The sequence below is a fragment of the Pongo pygmaeus genome, chromosome 20 (assembly GCF_028885625.2).
Source record: "Pongo pygmaeus isolate AG05252 chromosome 20, NHGRI_mPonPyg2-v2.0_pri, whole genome shotgun sequence".
In the NCBI taxonomy this organism is placed as follows: domain Eukaryota; kingdom Metazoa; phylum Chordata; class Mammalia; order Primates; family Hominidae; genus Pongo; species Pongo pygmaeus.
The window spans coordinates 48,897,058-48,919,367 of NC_072393.2; the positions used below are offsets into that span (position 1 = coordinate 48,897,058).

Below are 22,310 nucleotides of genomic sequence, written 5' to 3' on the forward strand. Positions count from 1 at the left end.
ATATTGACCAGGTTGATCTCGAACTCCTGACCTTGTGATCTGCCTGCCTTGGCCTCCCAAAGTGCTGGGATTACAGATGTGATCCACTGCATGCAGCCCATAAATCACACATTTCTTTGAGTTTTTGTAATTCCAGCCCAAGAGAAACCATTTGATATTTGAAGAATGGCTGCACACAAATAAAAACATCTGTAGATTGCACCACACGAGGGAGACTACCAGTATGACTATCAGGAGTAAAATATCAAGAGTTTGGAATATGCACTTTAGGCAAGATGCAAACCAACAACAATAGGATAGATCAAGGAAGAAGCCAGAAGAGTCTAGTCATTTTAAACAGGCAGCACATTTATTGATTTTTACAACTGAGTCTCTATAATACCCGATGTATTTATCCATTTGCAACAAGAAGGGTCAGAAACTGCACAGGCTCCCCCCTGTTCAGCTGATAGAGAGCAATTCTATTATCTAGCATTGCATGTCTATGTTAAATTAAAACAGGGAGTGAGAATAGGCAAGTATAGAAGTGGAAGCCTAAAGAAAACTCCATACATTTGAGGAAAAAGTTGTGTTACAGATGCAGCTAATGTCAGCCTTTGGGTGGACTAAAGGATCTCTTGTTATGTAAAAATGTTTGGGCCGGGTGCGGTGGATCACGCCTGTAATCCCAGCACTTTGGGAGGCTGAGGCGTGTGGATCACCTGAGGTCAGGAGTTCGAGACCAGCCTGACCAACATGGAGAAACCCTGCCTCTACTGAAAATACAAAATTAGCTGGGCATGGTGACACATGCCTGTAATCCCAGCTCCTCAGGAGGCTGAAGCAGGAGAAACACTTGATCCCAGGAGGCGGAGGTTGCAGTGAGCCAAGATTGTGCCATTGCACTCCAGCATGGGCAACAAGAGTGAAACTCAATCTTATAAAAAAAAAGTGTGGTTGACATGATATATCTGTGTTAACTTACTCTCAGAAGCTACTTCTTGTGAAATCCTAAGTACAGCATTATTCTGGGAAGCAAAGGAGACAGGCATAAGCAAGGACAAATTAAGAGTGGTAAGAGTCTCATCATGATTGATAGTCTTGTTCTGACATCTTGAGAAAGCTGTCCACAGTGTAAAGTCATCAACTTGTCGTAGTTTACAGTTTGAGTGTCTCTAAGTTATGGTGTTGAACGTTTGGTGAGCTCGTAGTGGCCCACACCTCAGACACGAGGGTTTTCCCATGAAATTTACATTGAGTTGTCCACCTCCAGCTTATATGGCTTCAGGAACAGAGCCGCTCTCATTCTTAATGATTTCATTGGAGAAAATTGTATTGGAAGAACTAAAAGAATTCAGGGTCCAGTCCAGTCTACCAGTGGATTATAAATACACAAAGATAATGAACAGTGGTTCAATCTGGTAAGAGGTGTACTGCAGTTTTTCTTTTCAACATAGTTTTTCTGTCTATAGGAGTCTCTATTTTTACCAAAGATAATTCCAGTAGGATGAATTTGTTTGCACAATAGGTTGAGTCTCACCGAACTTGCCCAGATTTTTTATCTAAGTGCGGCAAGAGTAGCAATGGACCATAGAGGCTCCTTTTAAACTTCACTTTGCTAGAAGTTTTTAATAAGAATCTCAGATTAAACTTCCAAAAACCCCTTGAGACTAGGAAGTCAAACCGAGGCTAACTTCTGACTTTGCCTGCATTGCCTATGGGTTTATTCTATGTATATTCTCAAATATAACATCCCAGTGAAAGCCTTGGTAATATAACCAATGTTTCAAATGTGTCCTGTTATAAAGAGAGCAGATTCTTACTGTACTTGTGCAAATAACTTTATTACCATAAACATATGAATACTCATGAATAGTTTCCCAATTCTGGGGCACTCAGATAGAGAGCAAAAGCAAATGTTTCAATTTTTGTTTACAAAAGTATACTTTACCGATTGCTCAAGAAAAAAAGTTCATATATCTGGAGAATAAAACATTCAAAGAATCAGCACATTTTCAAGTTGAAAATTATAAAAACATTATCCTTTTGATTATTTAGTCCAATAACTTTGAGTTTTTTCCTTCTTTGTCTTGAATTTCATGAAGGTATCAGCCTGTTCATTAAAATTTTGAAAGTTCTGAATCCAGTGGTATGATCTTGAAATTATCAGGAACTTGTATTCAAGAGTCCTTGTCATAGTCTTTTCCATAAATCTCCTTGAAGAAAAAGCAATTTTGGACTGTAGCTGATTGTAAACACCTTGAGGAAGAATCAAAGCATCTGTCTGGGAATGAGAAAGATTTAAAATGAATATGGTTAAAAATCTAATGAGCGTTTATTATGGTAAAGACACAGCTCACATAGCAATCTAGTTACTTCTGTGGCATATGACACTATGATAACATATTTCATTTCCAGAAATTTCATATAATTTTTAGAATACTCATTTAAAAAAATATTTATTTGAGATGGAGTCTCACTCTGTCACCCAGGCTGAAGTGCAGTGGTGCGATCTCAGTTCACTGCAAGTGCGCCTCCCGGGTTCATGCCATTCTCCTGCCTCAGCCTTCTGAGTAGCTGGGACTACAGGTGACTGCCACCACACCCGGGTAATTTTGTTTTTGCATTTTTAGTAGAGATGGGGTTTCACCGTGTTAACCAGGATGGTCTCAATCTCCTGACCTCATGATCCGTCCACCTCGGCCTCCCAAAGTGCTGGGATTACAGGCATGAGGCATCACACCCAGCCTAGAATACTCATATTATTAACATTCCCATAAATATTATTTAGAAAAGGTTTAGCATCACTTATCCCTTATTTGAAAATGTTTTCTACATAATTTAATATATCAAATAAGGTTTCTTTTCCATTCAGCTTCAGTTTCTCAAGAGGATTACTGAGTTCTTGGTGTAGCCCATTCATAAATAGGGCCAAAAAAGTATAGTCTTATGTATATTGAAATAGGTCCTTAGGTAATTCCAGTACTTCTAGCTGAAAATCATTGATTTAGTTTTAAGTTCTACCTATTACAACAGTAGTTCTCCATCCTTGTTACATGTTAGTAGTGTCAGGGAAGACTTAAAAATTACCAATGCCTGGATCCCTCTCCAGATCTTTAAACTGGAACTAATGGGTGGGGCTTGAGCATCCACTTTTAAAAATGTTTTCCAGTGATTCCAATGTGTAGCTCTATTTCCCATCAGATTTCTCTGATTTCTTGTGGCATTCAATTTTTTCTATTTTGATATCATGATTATTTTCTGGTCTCATTTCCTGTCTTAGGCTTTATGTCTCCTGGGGTAGGGACCTTGCCTTCTTCATTTCTGTATCTTTTTTGAACACATGGACTGGTCATCAGGAAAAGATCTCAACCACGCATAGGTTCTGTCCTGAGTCTCAGGTTCACATGTTAATCCTAAAGTCTTTGTTCTCCACGAGGTCAGATGTTGCTTGTGATGAAGTGTGTGGTTAAGTCTGCAGTGCAGGTGGTGGAAGGGATTTCACTCTGTTTTTAGACATAGCATTGGAACTAAGAATTTTATGTCCATATGGGTGAAGCGGCAGGGATGTGTAGGAAGACAGTTGTAATTAGGATGGAGGAATTATACTAGGAAGTAGAGGTAAAGGAAGTGAGAAGGCTTAGTAAATAGAAGAAATGTGAACTTATCAAATAGGCTAGAGTAGACTCCTGGAGATTCTTGATTAAGTGAATTAACTAGATTTTAGAAAGGTAATGAGGCAGTCATATGCAAGGAAGGTTTTGAAGTCTGGAGACAAGAAGTCAAGCAGTACTTTGAGAAGTGGCTGAGCTTTATGGGAATGGAGAGAATTACACTATTGAGAGATGTTAAAAATAATGAAGAGGGTTTCACCTTGTGAAATTGTGTTTCTCATTTGAATCTGAGAAACAAATAAGCAGAGGCTGGAGATAATTATGTCTAAAAGACAGTGGGGTACAGGGAGCATAAAGGCCAGGGAGAAAGGGAACTGTAGGAATTAGTGCTGAGAAGCAGGAATTTAGTGGAGGAAGGAGGAGATCCAGTCCCAGATACAGGCAAATAAGTCTGTTCCCTCTCCCAAGCATGGCAGTCAGCCCTGCAGGAACCAGGATAAGAGAAAAGGCCATCATACCTGCCAGTCTTCCTGAAATACAGAAATGACATCACGGCTGCTGTCTTGGATTAAAGAAAGAAAGAAGTCCTATTGCTGGAGAAGCTGTCATGGAAAGAAAAGAAAAGAAGGAATGAAGGGATGTTATTTTACATGGGGTAGCCTCAGGAAAAAGCATGTATCATGAGGTACTCTATAATTGTTTCTTCAAGGGCTACATTATTTCTGTTGGAAAATTGATGGGAGATGATTATATTCTTGCATTTTTTTTTTCCCTCTCACCATGTTTCTAGGTTGGTGATCAGTCCTCTGTCAATTCTCTACTGCACTCAGATATTTTGGAAGGCTTTTGGATGTGAGAAAGGCTGATTGCTATTTTCTATGTCATTAGAACTTGCCATCTTTGCACCTTTTCATGGTTGCATCTTTTTCTCAGTGTCTCTGTTGTGGCAGTCATGAATAAGACCCTGTCAGGTCTCCATGACAGGGACCTGATTGACAGAAGGCCCAGGTCAGTGTATTTGAAATTCACCACCCCCTTTGCAGAGAAAGCTTCTTTCCTACAGGCTCCCAGCAAGGGTGTGAAAGCAAGCCTAGTTCTCTGAGGCTCTCTTTAACTCTAAGGGGTGACTTGTTGGAGGATTCCCCATCAGCCTTGCAGAAACTCTTAGAACTGCATTGGTACCTAAAATTTCTTTTTCTTTTTCACAGGAATCAGCTCTGCATAGTGGTCTCAGGGTTCTCCCATATTACCTTCATGCCTGCCCCTCATTCCCTCACAGGTGTCTTCCCTGACAAATTATCTTGTATGTCTAATCCCATCTTGGATGCATCTCAGTTGGTAAAAACTAATATACCAGGCTTGATTCTTTGCACTTGGCTTTTTTTCTTTCTCTCCCACAAGCAGTCAGTAACCAAGTCTTAGTGTTTTATGTGTTGCCTCTTTATCCATGTATATGGGAAAAGGTAGGTACTGTTGAGGGGCACTTCCTGTGTGCCAGGCCCTGTGCTAAATACTTTCCCTGTATCTCATTTAATCCACACAATAACCCTGTCAGGTAGACATTATTTCCATTTTGCCGATGAAAAGACAGAATCTTAGCGTGGTGTAAAAACTTTCCTGGTGTCATATGGCTAGTGACAGGTGGATCTGAGATTTCATTCTAGGACTATTTGACCTCAAGGTTAATGATGATGATAGTAATATAGAAGGTGACATTGGTTCCTCTGTGTGTGGCATCCTGTTTCATTGACTGCATGAAACCTTTAAAAGAATGGTACAAAGAGACACTCTCATTGCAATTTTCAGGTGAGGAATCAGAGGTTCAGAGAAGTTGAGTCTTGTGCAAGAAATTTATAACTGTAAACTCTTACATTAAAAAAGAAGAAAGATCTCAGGTCAACAACTACTTTAATACTTCAGGATATGAAAGAAGAACAAACTAAACCCAAGCACATTGAATGAGGGAAATAATAAGGATTAGAGTGGATAAAGAAAATGGAGATATACCTAATGCTAGATGACGAGTTGGTGGGTGCAGCGCACCAGCATGGCACATGTATACATATGTAACTTACCTGCACGTTGCGCACATGTACCATAGAGCCTAAAGTATAATAATAATAATAATAATAATAATAATAATAAAAAGAAAAAAAAAAAAAAAGAAAATGGAGAATGGAAAAAAATAGAGGAAATTAATGAAACCAAAAGTTGATTCTTCAAAATTAAATCAACAAAATTGACAACCATTAACTAGATTGACTAAGAAAAAAAGAGAAAAGGTTAAAATTACTACCATCAGAAATGAAAATGGACTCTGAGCATATGTAGAAAATTCTAAAGGTGGAACAAACCTATTAGAATTAATAAATAAATTCAGTAGTGTTGCACAATACAAAATCAACATTCAATCATCAGTTGTATTTCAGTACACTAACCATGAACAATCTGAAGGGAAATTAAGAAAAAAATTTATATTAACATCAAAAAGAATAAAATATTTAGGAATAAGTTTAACCAAAGAGTTGAAATGATTATACTTGAAATATACAAAATATTGCTGAAAGAAATGAAAGACAATATCAATAAATTGAAAGACATTTTGTTTTCATGAATTGGAAGACTCAATATTGTTAGGAGGACAGTGCTATACAAAGTGAGCTGCAGATTCAATACGATTCCTATCAGAATCTTAGTGACATTTTTGCAGAAAAAGAAAAATCTGTCCTAAAATTTATATTGAATCTCATGAGTCTAAATAGACACACAGCTTTGAAGAGGAAGAAAGAATCTGGAGGACTCACACTTCCTGATTTCAGCGTTTACTACAAAGCCCCAGTAATCAATACAGTGTGGTACTGGCATAAAGGAGGACATAGAAATTACTGAAATATAATAGCCCAGAAAGAAATGCTTGCATATATGGCCAAATGATTTTCATCGAGTGTGCCAAGATCGTTCAATGGGGAAGGGACCACTGTCACCAAATGATATTGGGAAAGCTGGATATCCAAGGGTAAGAAGATTGGAATCTTTACCTAACACCATGTACAAAATTTAACCCACAATAAATCAAAGATCTAAATGTGAGAGCAAAAACTATACAACTCTTAGAAGAAAAGCTTCATGATATGGGATTTCACAATGATTTCCTTGTTGTAACAACAAAAGCATAGGCAACAAATAAAATGGATAAATTGGACTTCACAAAAATCGAAACTTTTATATATCGAAGAACATTGTCAAGAAAGTAAAAAGGCAACCCATGAAATGATAAAAATATTTGCAAGTTACATGTGTGATAAGAAATTAATTTCCAGAATACATGAAAAGCTACAAGTCAACAACAGCAAACATCCAAAAACCCAATTAAAAAATGAACAAAGGATTAAAATGGAGTTTTCTCCAAGGAAGATATACTAATATCCAATAAGCCCATGCAAACTTCCTCAGTATCATGAATACTTAGAGATATGCAAATCAAAACCACAATGTTACACCACCTCACACACTTTATGATGGCTTTGATAAACAACAACAATGACAGCAACGCAAAACAACAGGTGTTTTCAAGTAGATGGGAAAATTGGAGCTCTAGTGCATTGCTGATGGGAATGGGAAATGTTATAGCCACTGTAAAAAGTGGTGTGCTGTTTCTCAAAACATTAAACAATAAATTAGCATTTGATCCAGCAATTCCACTTCTGGTCATACTCCCCTTAGAATTGAAAGAAATTTGAACAAATATTTGTACGCCGATATTCAGAGAAGCATTACTCACACTAGCCAAAAAATGGAAACAACTGAAAAGTCCATTGAAAGATAAGTGGGTAGGCAAATGAGGTGTATCTATACTTTGAAATGTTATTCAACCTTAACAAGGAATAAAACTCCAATACATCATGCAAAATGGATGAACCTTGACGATATTATGCTAACTGAAATGAGCCAGACACAAAAGGATAATTATTATATAATTTGATTTATAAAAGATAGTTAGAATAGCCAGTTACATAGAGACAGAAAGCAGAATGGTGGGTGCTAAGGGTTAGGGGGAGAAGGAGTGAGAGTTACTGTTTATTGGGTACAGAGGTTTAATATGGTAAGAGGAAAAAGTTCTGGAAATGGATAGTGTGATGGTTACAAAACACTAAATTGCAAACTTAGAAATAGTTAATGGTAAGCCTTATATTAGATATATATAAAGTGTCTGGAAGTCTTCCCCTCTCTGTAACTACATACTTTTTGGCACTGCCCCTTTCCTGCCATGCAGAGCCCCAGGGGTGAATCTCCCTATTTCTCCAGCTCTGCATCAGTCACTCTCCCCCGTGCTGTGTCCCACGTGCTGTACCCACAGCCTTATACAACCGGTGACATCAGAGCCAGGACGCAGCTCAGGAGTCTGCCCTGAGGCTCCCTCTCTTCTTGTTTCCCTGCAGCCTGGCCCAGGGAAGGCTTGGCTTCAACTGGCAGCTTGATTTAGCCAAATTCAGGACACGCCACCAGGGCTCTTTCTCCACACATGCTGGTCCCAACCCAGGTGGTGTCAGGCATGGCCAGTCATCAGAGGAGCGCAGAACAGAGCAGGAAGCAGAGTCTGAGCTGCTCCTCCCTCACCCAAGGGGCTTCCTCCTCTCATTTGGGGGAAAAGTGTGAGCTTGTTTCAAAGCCTCAGATATTCCCTGTAGCTCGTGGAATAGGTACAAGAAAACAAAGACGTGGCAGAAGGGGATGTGTTGGTGACAGTGAGAAGCAACGTGATCTTGAGGACTCTCCTTCTTGTCCCTCTGTGAAGCCTCTTCTACCACATAGGGCTCAGGGCTGATAAAGCCCCCTCCCTACCTTTCTCAGGCCAGACACAAGGTCAGCCATGAGAAAACAGAAAAAGAAGGAGAAGAGAGTTTGCAGAGAGAAATTGGGAGGGTTCAGGAGGAGAATTAGGGATTTGTTTGTGCCCATGGGACACAGACAGGGAATAAAAATGTTTTCCTGACCCTTCTCTGAAAGCCAGAGAGACTCCATCTAAAACCCTTTTGCCAAGGATGCTGGGATCCACTTACCAGAGACTTGGACTGTCAAGGATGTGGAGCTTTCCTTGCCAGTGGCTGAGTTACGAACAGAGCAAGCATAGAGCCCGCTATGCTTTGTAGTAATTTGGGGGATAAAGAGACTTTGTCCTGATAGCTGAAACTTCCCATTAATTGTCCAAGAATACTCTGCCGGTGGGTTAGATTCCGCGAAGCAGGACAAGTAGAGGTTTTCTCCTGAATGGTAATAGGTGAATGGAGGGTAAATTCTGGGGAGGTCTGGACCATCTGCAGCAAAGAGAATAAAGCCACACGTGATGTCATCTGAGGGAAGGGAATGCTCCTGGTCTCTTATAGTGACACAGTGACCCTCTGAGCCAAGACACACCCTCAAACCCCATGCAAACCCCCTCAGTGTTCACTGAGCTGAAGCCTGAATTATTCACCTGTTTCTCCCACCACAAGCTGTGGGCCCCAAGTCTCCCATGACAAGAGCGTCCCCTCCCCTTATATTCTTGGTTAAGGCTGTGCCTACCCAGGTTTTCCCATGGCAGGGATTTATGGCCAGCTTGTACGTTCAGAAGTAAAGCTGTCTATACTTGGACAGGAGAGAGACTGAGAGGCCTGGTCCCTGGTCGTTTGGATTTAAGCCAGTGGCCTGACCCACAGCGGAATAGAAGATACAGAGGACATTCTGGGTGACTGGGTCACTGCGGATGCCACCATATCGGTCCCGTATTTCACATTGATAGGGTCCTGTTTCATTTCTCATGACACTGGGTAGAATGAGGATCCTGTTTTCAATGGGTCGCTTCACCCTGGGACTGACCAGGAGGCTCTGACCATTTAGCCACCACATGTAGGTGTAGTTCTCACTCTTAGGTTCACAGGTGAAGGCTAAGACATCCTTATTCTCCCTGGGGTTTAAGTTGTTGGTGGTGATGTAGAACTTGGGCAGCTTCACTGTGTAGATAACTGAGAGAAGATTGTCCTGTGTGGCACCTTTGATTCCTCCAGAGGCATCCTTCAATCAGAGTTGGCATCTCCCACCTCTCAGCCCACCCGAGTCCTTGAAAGCCAATAGCTGGTGCTTGTGTCACAAGACAGATGCATGATGATCTAAGGGCTCAAAGACTGTGAGGCCACCTGCTTCATCTTAGGAAAGCACAGACTTTCTCAAGTGTCAATTGAGCAGCAGTGTTGGGTCATGGACAGACACGTCAGTGCAAGTCACAGCCCCTGCTACCCCTCCCAGCCCCTCCCTAATCAGTTGACTGGCTGGCTCACCTTGGGTTCCTTACCTGGAATGTGCAACTGCTGGGCCCCTTCCAAATTCCATCCTACTTTGCCCCCCAGGTGTGATTTCTCTGCAGCTTCCATTTCCAAGGACGTTCTAGAGATGAGTAATAATGGGACTTCCCTTTGTCCTGAAACCCTGAAGATACTGAGCAGCCTGGCCTGGGACTGGATGTTTCAGCAGAAATAACACAGGGGAGACCAGAGTCAAGCCTGGAGGTCAGTTCAGTCATCAGGCGGTGGAGGCACAAGGTGCGGCAGTTTTTTGCAGGTGTTTCATGAGGACTTACTTGAACCAGTGACCTCTAAAGATAGGGCAGAGTGCAAGGAATGATCTAGAAAGAGTGAAGGGGACAGGCAAGAGGTGGTGGCTCTGGAGCAGAACCATGTTCCCTGTCCTGGGTTCTTTAAGTTTCCTCTCCTTCTGCAGAGGGCAGGTGAGGACCATGTGGATCTTTCCAGAAATACATGTGGACATTTGCAAATGCAGAACTGACTGGTGGAAAGGGTGGGAATGAACTGCTGTAAATCTGGTCCTCATGGACCATGTGTGTTTGATGGATATGAGACAAATTTGGAGAGAAGTTTTGCAAGTATTTTCTATCATTGGACATTCTACTCTCTGATTCCATGGGTTTGACTAAACCAGGGACCTCATGTAAGTGGATTCCAGAGTGAATATGAGAAGAGACTGCTGGTTGCCAGGAGCTGGCAGTGGGGAGAATCAGAAGTTGTTCATGGGTGTGCAGTTTCAGTTATGCAAGGTGGGGAGTTTCTAGAGATCTGCTGTAGAGCTTGATGCCTATAGTTCACACAGATTGAGTATTTCTTATGCATAAGGCTTAGGACAAAAAGTGTTTTGGATTTCTGACACTTTTTGATACTGAAATATTTGTCATATACTTACTGGTTTACCATCCCAAATCTGAAATATTCAAAATCTGAAATGCTTCAGTGAGAATTTCTTTTCAGCATCAGATTAGTGGGCAAAAGTGGGAGGTGATAAGCCAAATATATTCTTGCCCTTTTTTTTCTCTCACCACGTTTCTAGCTTGGTGATTAGTTTTCGGTCAATTCCATACTGGCCATGCTGCACTCGTATATTTTTGAAGGCTTTGGGATGTGAGAAAGGCTGATTGATATTTTCTATGTCATGAGAACTTTCCACCTTTACATGGTTGCATCTTTTTCACAGTGTTTGTGTTGTGGCAGTCGTTAGTAAGAGCCTGTCAGGTCAGATTTAGGACAGAGTTTTCTAATTCTACAGGAAATATTACTGCGATTCTGCTAGGGGTTGCATTGAATCTGCAACTCACTTTGGGTAGTATTGTCTCTCTAACAATATTGATTCTTCCAATCCATGAAAATAAAATGTCTTTCCATATATTGATATCGTCTTTAATTTCTTTCAGCAATGTTTTGTAGTTTTCAAGGTATAATCATTTGACCTTTTTGTTTAAACTTATTGCAAAATATTTTATTCCTTTTGATGTTAATGTGAATTGAAATTCTTTTCTTAATTTCCTTTTAGATTGTTCATTGTTGGTGTATAGTCTAAAAAATGATCTAGAAAGAGTGAAGGGGACAGGTAAAACTGGTGGTTTTGGAGCAGAAACATATTCCCTGTCCTGGGATTTTGATTTTCCCTCTCCCTTTGCAGAGGGCAGGTGGCTCTTCCCTGATAACTAGATAGACTTCACTGGAAAACATATTGCCAATGCTCCAGGGATCCACTCACCAGGGACTATTATCCTATTTGTTATGAGATTTGTTCCACCAGTGGCTGAGTTACGGAAGAAACAGACATAGACCCCTCTATATGTTTTGGTGATTTGGGGTATAAAGAACACTTGTGCTGATTGCTGGAACTTCCCATCAATCAGCCAACAATGCTCTGCCAGTGGGTGAGTGTCTGTGAGGCAGGAGAGCTTGGGGACTTCCCCTGAATGTTGATAGGTGTATGAGGAAGAAATGGTGGGGGCATCCATGCCATCTGGAGCAAAGAGAATAAAGTCACAGGTGATATTGTCAGAGGGAAGGGAAAATCCTGGTCTGTGGGAAGGCCACAGCGACCTTGTGAGCCAAGTCACAACACTGAAGTCCCAGTGAAATCCCTGCTGTGTTCACGGATCTGAAGCCTGAGACATTCACCTGTTTCTACCATCAAAATCTGTGGACCCTGAGTCTCCCATGACAGGAGCAGCCTCTTTTCTCCTATTGTGGATCAAGCCAAGGCCTACTCTGGTTTGCCTGGGGCAGAAAGTCATGGCCAGGTTTGAAGTCCAGGGGTAAAGGTCTCTGTACTTAGACCTGAGAGGGAATGAGAGGTCTGGCCTCTGGCCACGTGTATATGGAATGGCAGCCTGGCTCACAATGGAACAGAAGATACTCACGGAGGAGATTCAGGGTGACTGGGTCACTGCGGCTGGCACTTACTGAGTTCCGTATTTCACATTCATAGGGTCCTGCAGTATACTTTGTGACACCAAATAGAAAGAGGGTCCTGTTGGTTTCGGACAGCTGCAACCTGTGAGTCATAGGGAGGTTCTGACCATTCATCCACCACAGGTACCTTGCGTCCGGAGTCTCAGGATCACAGGTTAAGATCACAGTGTCCATGGCCTCCCTGGGGTTTAAGTTGCTGCTGGAGATGGAGGGCTTGGGAGTCTCCACTGTGCAGAAAACAGAGAGAAGGTTGCCCTGTGTGGCACCTTTGACTCCTCCAAAGGCATTTTTCAATCAGAGTTGACATTTGCCACCTCTCAGTCCACCCAAGTCCTTTAAAGCCCATGGCAGGTGTGTGTGTTACAAGACAGATGCATGGCAATCTGAGGGCTCAGATATTGTGAGGCTGCCTGGTTTATGTGGGAGAAGCACAGACTTTCTCAAGTGTGAACTGAGGAGCAGCATTGGGTCCTGGAAAGACACAGGACCAGGAGTCACAGCCCCTGGTTCCTCTCTGAGTCCGTCTGTCTCCAACTGCCTGCCTGGCCCACCTCGTGGTCCTTACTTGGAGCATGCAGTGTTGGAATCTTCTTCGTTTCAGTCTTACTTTGCTCCCTGAGGTATGTTTTCTCTGCAGCTTCCCTTTCCAAGGACATCCTAGATATGGATGATGGAACTTCTCATTGTTCTTAAACCGTTTTGGTACTGGAAAGCCTGGCCTGGGACTGGGTACTTCAACAGAAATAACACATGGGAGACCAGAGTCAAGCCTGGAGGTCAGTTCAGTCATCATGTAGTGGAGCCACAAGGTGGGGCAGTTTTCCCAGGTGTCTCATAGTGACTGACTTGAGCCAGTGACCTCTAAAGATAGAGCAGGGTCCAAGGAATGAACTACAAAGAGTGAAGAGGACACGCAAGAGCTGATAGCTTTGGACAAAGACCATGTTCCCTGTTCTGGGTTCATGATGCTCCGTTCCCCCTGTATAGGGTAGGTGGATCTTTCCGGAAATACATGTGGATGTTTGCAAAAGCAGAACTGACTGGTCAAAAGGGTGAACATGAACTGATGATGGAAGTCTGTCCCTCATGGACCATATGTGTTTGGTGGATATTAGAACAATATTTGGGAAGAAGTCTTGCAGACACTTTCTCTCTTTAGACATTCTACTCTCTGATACTGAGTTTGACTACTCTATGTACCTCATATCAGTGGATTCCAGAGTGAATCAGTGAGTAGAATAGTAGTTTCCAGGAGTTGGGATCAGGGGAATAGGGCGTTGTTCCGTGGGTGTGCGGTTTCAGTTATGCAGGATGAGTATGTTCTGGAGATCTGTACAGCCTCAAGCCTATAGTTCATACAGATAAAGTGCTCCTTATGCAGAAAGCTTAAAACAAAGTGTTTTGGATTTCTTTTTTTTATTTTGGAATATTTGCAGTATATGTACTGGTTTAGCATCCCAAATCTGAAAAACTTAAATTCCAAAATGCACCAGTGAGCACTTCTTCTTAGCATCACATCCACGGTCAGAAGTATTGAGTTTTGGCACATTTCAGATTTTGGATTTCTGGATTTGGGATGCTCAATATTTTTACTGTAATTTTCCCATAAAAAGTTGTCAGGATTTTAGACCTCATGTTGTGTTCTGACTCTAGTAACAAAAAAAAAATTTGGACGAAACATTAAAATGTTTTCATAAGTGGAAATTTTTACTGATGATCCAAACATTTAGGATCAATTGCTGGTATTAGTATTTCTCTTGAGACCAAAATAAGGTTTAGGTGTGCCATGAATTCCAGCAGGATCACATTATGCTCAAAGAAAGATGCTAAAGGTGATTTGAAATTAGCCACTCCTCGCCTCTGCCCAGCCGCCCTGTCTGGGAGGTGAGGAGCGCCTCTGCCCGGCTGCCCTGTCTGGGAGGTGTACCCAACAGCTCCGAAGAGACAGCGACCATCGGGAGCGGGCCATGAGGACGATGGCGGTTTTGTTGAAGAGAAGGGGAGGAAGTGTGGGGAAAGGAAGGAGAGATCAGATTGTTGCTGTGTCTGTGTAGAAAGGGGTGGGCATAGGAGACTCCATTTTGTTCTGACTAGGAGAAATTCTTCTGCCTTGGGATGCTGTTGATCTATGGCCTTTCCCCCAGCCCCATGCTCTCTGAAACATGTGCTGTGTCAACTCAGGGTTAAATGGATTAAGGGTGGTGCAAGATGTGCTTTGTTAAACAGATGCTTGAAGGCAGCATGCTCTTTAAGAGTCATCACCACTCCCTAATCTCAAGTACTCAGGGGCACAAACACTGCAGAAGGCCGCAGGGTCCTCTGCCTAGGAAAACCAGAGACCTTTGTTCATGTGTTTATCTCCTGACCTTCTCTCCACTATTATCCTATGACCCTGCCATATCCCCCTCTCCGAGAAACACCCAAGAATGATCAATAAATACTTCAGAAATTAAAAAAAAAATAAAAAAAAAAAAAAAAAAAAAAAAAAAAATCACAACCTCACACAAAGGTCATTGCAACCTGACACACACACACAAATCTGCCCAGCAACCACCTGTTTAATCTCAGACTGGTACTACTCTTGTTAATGATTCTTCAGCCAAGGATAATTACTTCAAAACCATCGTGTAATCCTCCTCACTTTTCCTTTAAAAACCTTTGTCTTCCTTTACCTCCCTGAATATGCACACAGTTTACAATGGCACGTGTATTCCTATTGCAGCGCCCATCATTTTCTTTTAGAGAGTCTCTCTCTGCTATTTAGGTTGACAAGTATCTGTGGGTCAGAGGTTAGTGTTGCACAGAAACTGATTTCCAGGTTGCGGGGGTTACATGCTGGTTATGTAGGAGAGCATTCCTGTTTTGGAGATACACATATGGAATTGTTTTGTGGTAATGAAATATTCTTTTGCGGTAAAAAAAAAAAAAAAAAAAAAAAAAAAAAGAAATTAGCCACTCCTTAAGTAGAGAGAGTCCCGTTAAAAGGACAGGACTGGTCAGTGTGTCAATTACATAAAGGGAGGAAGGATGCCAAATTAAAAGAAGTGATGTGTGTTATGTTAGTAAATATAGAAAGAACTCCCTGCTTCTAATTTCTGTGTATAGTTAGGAAAAATGGGGAGGACCCCAAAACAGGTATGTGAAATGTTTTCTTCATTTTCTCTTAAGCTCAGAAAACACCTCTAGAGTTGAAGTTTGTGTGAATTAGAAAGAGTCTAAGTGAGATGCCAATGGCTCATGTGTCTCCCCACATGAAGAACTCCAACTTGTGAAAACAGCATCATCATGAGGAAACAATTGTATGTGGCACAGGCAGTATAACCATCCTATAGCACCTACCTGGCCACCTCCAACTGGTCCCCCAAACCACGAGTATTCCTATTACGTGTATGTTACAGACTTTGTAGTTGTCTCACAACTACAATATTTAAAAATTGCTATTGTGAAAACAACATATTAAATATGAAGTTGAATATGTTGTTCCACTTTTTTTCACCACTCTTTTTGAACTTTCTTGTTTCAGTTTTGGAAATTTCTATTGACACATCCTCAAGCTAGGGATTCCTTCCTCAGCTGTGTGCAGTCTACTAGTAAGCATCAAAAGCATTCTTCATTTCTTTAACAGCATTTTTATTTTTTCTGAGACAGAGTTTTGCTCTGCTGCCCAGGCTGGAGTGAAATGGCATGATCTCAGCTCTCTGCAAGCTCCACGATGCGGGTTCATGTCCTCCTGCCTCAGCTTCCCAAGTAGCTGGGACTACAGGCACCCGCCACCAAGCCTAGCCAATTTTTTGTATTTTTAGTAGAGACGATGTTTCACCATGTTAGCCAGGGTGATCTCCATCTCCTGACCTTGTGCCTGCCTCGGCCTGCCAAAGTGCTGGGATTATAGGTGTGAGCCACTGTGCTCAGCCATCTCTGAGGGATTTTAATGAGTTGTTCACCTTTGAGTTTGTTCAGCTTTTTACTTAGTGTTAGAACCGAGTGACAAATTTCAACTTTGTCATATGCCTGACAGGAAGCCAGAAGTCTCTAGGAAGTGACCGGAGAATGTAAGCTCCATAGCAGGTTGAGGATGGAGTCACGAGTGAAATGGGTGAAATGAGCCCATGGGCTTTGGGTACTGCAGGCCTGTCCAGCCTCTGACACCCTGGTGAGTCAGTGCAGAGATTACAACAGTGAGAGCAAACTAGCATGGCTGAATCCATCTGGCATCTAGTCTCAGGCTGGCTGTCCTCACTCATTCCTGGGCATAGGCCAGGCTAACATTGGGAGGAATTTAGTTTATGGTTTAACTTTGAAGCAAGAATAATAATAGTTTTTCCATAAAACTAACACCCTTACTTTGCCCAGGGACTGCCTTTGTCAAACTAGTGAAGGACCATGAGGTTAAGATTATAGGAGGGAACTGAATTCTGCTAAAATGTTGGCACAGTTTGTATAATCCCTGACTGCTCCAATGTCATTTGGCCAGAGTTTACAAAATTTGTAACTAATTGCTCCTATAGATAACATCACTATTGTAGAATGTGAGATTGGTCTTTTGAGATGTTTCTCATTCTTTTGCATTCTGGCACCCAGCTGACCTCATCCATACCTATGACTAATGGCTCAGCCAGTCATGTGGCCCCTACCTAGAGGCAGATTCAAGTACAAACAGATCATTTCCCTCCGCCTGCATGATTCCATCACCAAACAATCAGCAGTACTCATTTTTTAGTCCTGTTCCCCTGAAACTATCCTTGAAAATCTCTAACCCCTGATCCACTGGGGAGGCTGACCTGAGTAATAATAAACCTCCTTCCTCCTGTTTGGCAGACTTGGATTCGTTAAAATCTTTCTTTACTACAAATCACCATTTCAATATATATAAATTTTTTTCTGTGCAGGACGCTAGAAGAACTTGTCTGGTGATGATTGGAGTGGATGGAGGAACTGCCTATCCGTGTCCCATGGTGTTGTCCACAGGTCAGCCTCACAAAGGGAAAGAGCCCTGGATGGGAATATAGTGGGGGCTCATTCTCTTAGTGACCTGGGGACATTGGCTGGAGATGAAACCTGGCAGGAGTGGCAACTCCAGGTGATTTCTGCACCTTTCCTATTTCCTTGGATGTGGGCCTGGCCACAGTGTTAGTGGGATGGGAACAGAACAGCCAGCCTAGTTAGAGGGAGTGTCTGAGTAAGGTCTAGTGCTGGAGGAAGAAGCTGTGCAGGACAGGGCTTGCCAGTCAGAATGAAATGGGAGGAAGATGAGGGACACAGAGAAGCAGAGATAGGCAGAGACACCATGGCAGTGAGCAGTGAGGGCTACACTGACTTCAGAGACCCCAAGGACCAGGTGCCCCCACTTCCACAGTCCAGGACCAAGGAGCCCCGAGAACCCTCCGGTGGCCAAAGAGCTTCAGAGTTACATGATGAGGGGTTGCTTTGGGGGCAAGAGGTAGTGGCGGGATGAAACATGGGTGTCAGCCTCTGAAGGACAAGGGACAGGTGTGGCTAGGATCTCCTAGGATTCTGCATCCAATATCGAGTCTCTAAGAGGGTTTGGATCATTCATTTCATCATTCCATTCCTTCATTTGTTATGTGAGAGCTGCTGAGTGTGTGTCCCTCGCTGGGCCTGTGCTGGTGTAGGGTGTGAATGGGGAAAGAAAACAAGGTCCTCTCCTTGATCCTCTTATAACAGTGACATGGACACTTCAGGAAACACAGAATTTCAGGTTGAGTGATGGGGGTTAAAATCTGAGGGGGAGGCCTGGACATTTTTTTTGCATTGACTCTGATGGTTGAATGAGGTGATTTAGTTCTGGAGTACAGACTAATCAGCTGACCATTTGCTCTCACTCCTCTGAGGTTTGGATGTCTAAGAAGAGATTATTTGAGCCAATAAATGACTATGAGGTCCTTGGAACCCAGTAAGCCCTCACTTCTGGTGGAGGAGAGGATGTTCCTGTGGCTGCAGACAGACCTCATGTGACCCTGGTCTTCCCTTTGTGTTGGTTTGACTCTGCTTCAGGGACTGCGCCTTCCTGTGCCTCAGTTTTCTCCCAATCAAATAAGCTAAATGGCAAATGGACTGTGGCTTTTCATGCTATTTGTGAATAAATTTTAAATTATTCACAGTCACCTGACCTAATGCTTGGGACAGTGGAGGTGTTCACACAGACAGCATTTATTATTAATTTGCTTCCAAGAGAAAACAATTTTGGTCAGATCCCTGTGGACAAGGTGCTACCAGGTACATCTTCTCTCTTCTGTTTCTGCTTCTGGGGACATTAGACTTTCTGTGGACTGTCCTAAGCCTCCTAAGACAGTTGGCTGATGGCCTAAAAAGCTTGTCTTTCTGTCCTCTCCACTCTGAGTCTCAGGTGAAGAAAGCTCTGTCCTTGCCCAGATGTGGCTCTGAGGGCTGAACCCTGGGTGGTGAACAGCTCCAGGAGACACAGTCCTCAGACAGTTGGAAAATCCTTGGTCCCAGTAAGCCATGAGCAAGAAGCCACAACCCAGCCCTGGCACAGGCTCCTCAGCTTTATCTGGAGCAAGGATTTAGGGACAGAGTTCTGGGGTTGAGGCTTCTAGGGCTGAGCATCTTTGAGAGTATCTCAGGGGACCCCTCAGGCCAAGCCCTACTCAGTTCTCCAGGGTCTTTCTCAGGGTCAAATTTATGAAGAGGGCATGAGGTGCTTGGCTGAGACTGATCTCCTCCTGCTGAGTCCCCCCATTAGACTGTCGATCCTCTGTAGCAAGTGTCTGCAGGGTCTGGATGTGGGAAAGGAATTCTGATCTGTTGAAATTTGTCTCCTGTGTGTGTGTCCTGCACTAAATGCCCAAACCCCAGCATGGGACATAATGTAGAGAGGGACACAGGCAGAGTCCAGACCTGACAATCCTGTGTGTGTGAAGTAGATGTGACCCCTGTCCCCAACACCCAGGGATCATGTGGAATCACTTACCATATACGGTGAAGGTGAAATTTCCAGTTACTCCTCTAGTCCCATCACCTCGCTTTATGATGTGTAAGGTGTAGGATCCTGCGTCCTCCCGGGTGACATTCTGGATCAGCAGGGATGCATTGGAATATACTGTTTCTCGTCCACTGTATGCAGGCCCATATATAATTATTTGACCATCTGCTACATATGATGTAATGTAATGGTCGAGGTCCCTCATTTGCCCTTTGTACCAGGTGTAGCCAGCAAGATTCTGGGGCAAATTGTGGACAAGTAGAAGAACATCCTTCCCCTTGGAAACTTTGGGTGGCTGGGCTTCAATCATGACTTGGGCAGTGGTGCGCATGTTCCAGAAGTTTAAAAGTGATGCTAGGCGTGGAGAGAACATCAGTCAATATTGAGACCTATGTATTCGGGTGAAAAGATGGAGCCCTGGGTCCTGAGAAGGTGTCTTCAATCCTCAGCCTTGAAGACACACACACACACACACACAAACACACATGCCACTTTTGTGTGTGTGTGTGTTTGTATGTGTGTGTGTTTGTGTGTGTGTCCTACTGTCCAACTAAGTCAAGGTCAGCAGCATGACCCCCATTCCTCCAACACTTCTGACCTTGACATTTTTCTGTTTGGAATCCTCTTCCCCCGGGGTCTGCACGGCCCCCTCCACACTGCGCTCAGGTCCTGCTCACATCAGGGCATCCTTAGACTTCTTTCCTGACACCTCCTTCAGAGACCCTGGGTCTTCCCTTTCTGACCTTTCCCTGCTCTGCTCCCTCCAGGGTTCTTGTCAACAGCTGAACTCACATTCTAGATGTCTTTGCATGTCTGTCTTCCTCCCCATGACAGCATGAGCTCCGTGACGACAGGGACTTTTGTGATCTTGGTTACACCCCAGTGCCTGGGACAGGCTGCAGACTCCGTGAGATGTGAGAGTTCTCAGGGCCGTCCACACCCTGGATGTTTTTTTTTCCCCCAATTGTTGAGGTTTTTTGCTGAGGACAGTGTTTCATGCCCTGCGTATATTTTTATTTGAAATGTCATCTGATATAGTTATTATTATCATTTTTCAAAATGTGGTGGCCCCTGATGATTAATCAGGAAAACAGAACACTTAAGATTTTCCTGCCTCTTACCAATTCCGGTTAAATGTGGCATTCTTATTTTGACCCCTGTCCCTCTCTGGTGTATTTTCCCCTATCCAGGCTCCAACAAAGCCATCTTTCCTTTTTTTTCTTTTTTCTTTTTTTTTTTTTCAGACGAAGTCTCGTACTGTCGCCCAGGCTGACATGCAGTGGCGCTATCTTGGCTCACTGCCATTTCTGCCTCCCAGGTTCACGTGATTCTCCTGCCTCAGCCTCCGGAGTAGCTAGGATTACAGCAGCACACCACCATACCTGGTTAATTTTTTGTATTTTTCGGAGAGATAGGGCTTCACTGTGTTGGGCGTACTGATCTTGAACTCCTGATCTCATGATCCACCCACCTCAGCCTCCCAAAGTGCTGGCTTCTTTTATTTTTTAGAACCCCATCCTCTCTAGAAGACCCCATCCAATCACTCTGCTTCCTCCTCCTGTCCTCTCCCAGGAAGTTGTCTCCTCACCTGTGAGCAGGAGCCCCTTCCAGGTGATGCGCTGTGTGCAGGGAGGGGCTGAGAGGGGCCCCATGGTTTCTGCTGCCTGTGTGTTCTCCTCTGTGGAGATGAGCCTAGGATCCAGAAGCTTCCTGAGCACGACTGTCAGCTGTGCTGTCCTTCCTTCTTCTGTGCTTAGCCTCTTCCCAGTGCAGGAGCACTTCTCAAGCTCATGGGCGGGGTCAGGCCCAGGACACCTCTCTGTCCCCTCCTCTCTCAGTCCTGCCTCCTTGTCCCTCCTTCTGTTTTTCCTTCTGTCTGTGTTTCAGGTCCCTGGGAATTGTGGAGGCCTCTGACTTTTTCAGCAATGATTCTTTCACCAAACCTCAATACACACTTTGTACAGACACACTCACACACACACAGAAGAGACACACACAGACCCACAGAGTCACACACATACCCTGCAGGTTGAGGAAGCACAGTCCTGGGCCTCAGCCTCCTGCTGTTCCCATGGCTCTTGGTTGGGGTGCACATTCATAACTTTTGCCCTCTTTCATCCCCATCTAGCTCTCCTCTTCAGTGCAGGAGGCTGGAGCTGCACCAGGTCCCTGTCACAGTGATTCCCCATTGTGCTGTGGGTGAGCTGTGTGTTGCCTGGTGAGAGGGACCCTTACTTTCTTCAATCCTGTCTAGCTTGGCTGCAGCTTCCAAGGATGGACATTCAGGACCTGGGTGTCCCAGAGGAAACTGTCCTTCCTGGAGGTTTGCAGGGTGAATCTCTCATGACTCTTGGGAGGAGAGGCCTGTGCTGGTTGCTCAGTGGGGCTGTGAGTCCCATAGTCAAAGGGAAAGTTCTCGGTCACTCTATGGCTCCCTGGGGTCTGGAGGCTGAGCTGGAGCTCAGGGTTTCTCATGTTCTTCCTGACCATCTTTCGTGTCCTCTCTTTGCCCAGCTGACTGTCCTGTGGTCACCACACCTTCCCCGTGGTGGTGCAGGAGGAAGTGGGGAGTTACCCAGGAACCCCGCGGGACATGGCTCGCTGAGACGCAGGATGGGGAGCCTGCGACAGAGCAGGGGTTCAGAGCTGGAGAGATTTATCCTGACTTACTCCATGGCCATGATGGGCTCAGCCCTCCATGTGTTGACATACCCAGGGATTCTCTCCTGAGTGTTTTGACCTGGCCAAGATGCTCTCTGTAGAGGAGGGACAGGCAGTGGCCAGAGAGCCTGTCTGGAGGGACGTTGCTCACACCTGAGAGGGCGGGTGGGGGCGAGTTGTGTTCTGGGAGCAAAGAGCAATAACACCCCCCTTCTCCCCACAAGCACATGGGAGACATCTGTCTTCCCAAGGGACAGCTGGTGGTAGGTGGCCACATCCCGGATGGTGCCTGTGTATGACCATCACACACGCTCTTAGCCCTCC

At 43.9% G+C, this 22,310-nt stretch overlaps 1 protein-coding gene and 1 pseudogene across 4 annotated transcripts; one reads left to right on the plus strand and one right to left on the minus strand.

The window, feature by feature from the left end:
- LOC129019891 (small ribosomal subunit protein eS10-like) overlaps positions 1 to 22,310 on the plus strand; it is a 482,677-nt pseudogene that overhangs the window by 385,801 nt on the left and 74,566 nt on the right.
- On the minus strand, positions 1,805 to 21,109 carry LOC129019898 (pregnancy-specific beta-1-glycoprotein 2). 4 transcript variants are annotated; one of them, XM_063658498.1, is made up of 6 exons: positions 20,914 to 21,107; positions 19,314 to 19,679; positions 12,310 to 12,588; positions 8,654 to 8,908; positions 4,112 to 4,195; positions 1,805 to 2,259 (listed from the first exon to the last, which is right to left on the minus strand). In XM_063658498.1, exons 1-5 carry the CDS (start codon positions 20,975 to 20,977, stop codon positions 4,143 to 4,145), a joined length of 1,017 nt encoding a protein of 338 aa, XP_063514568.1. In that variant the 5' UTR covers positions 20,978 to 21,107; the 3' UTR covers positions 1,805 to 2,259; positions 4,112 to 4,142. The 4 variants fall into 4 exon arrangements, with proteins under 4 accessions (XP_063514568.1, XP_063514566.1, XP_063514569.1 ...); XM_063658497.1 differs by having other exon boundaries at positions 2,033 to 2,263; XM_063658496.1 differs by lacking the exon at positions 4,112 to 4,195 and having other exon boundaries at positions 1,805 to 2,263; positions 20,914 to 21,103.

What these genes read in the sequence shown, in the direction of transcription:
- LOC129019898 (XM_063658496.1), bottom strand. Translation starts at nt 20,977, where the DNA reads ATGGGGCCCCTCTCAGCCCCTCCCTGCACACAGCGCATCACCTGGAAG. An exon ending in GAAGGGGCTCCTGCTCACAG is followed by an intron (nt 19,680 to 20,913) that starts GTGAGGAGACAA and finishes CTCCACGCCTAG; the next exon opens with CATCACTTTTAAACTTCTGG. An exon ending in AGTCACCCTGAATCTCCTCC is followed by an intron (nt 8,909 to 12,309) that starts GTGAGTATCTTC and finishes TCTTTGCTGCAG; the next exon opens with ATGGTCCAGACCTCCCCAGA.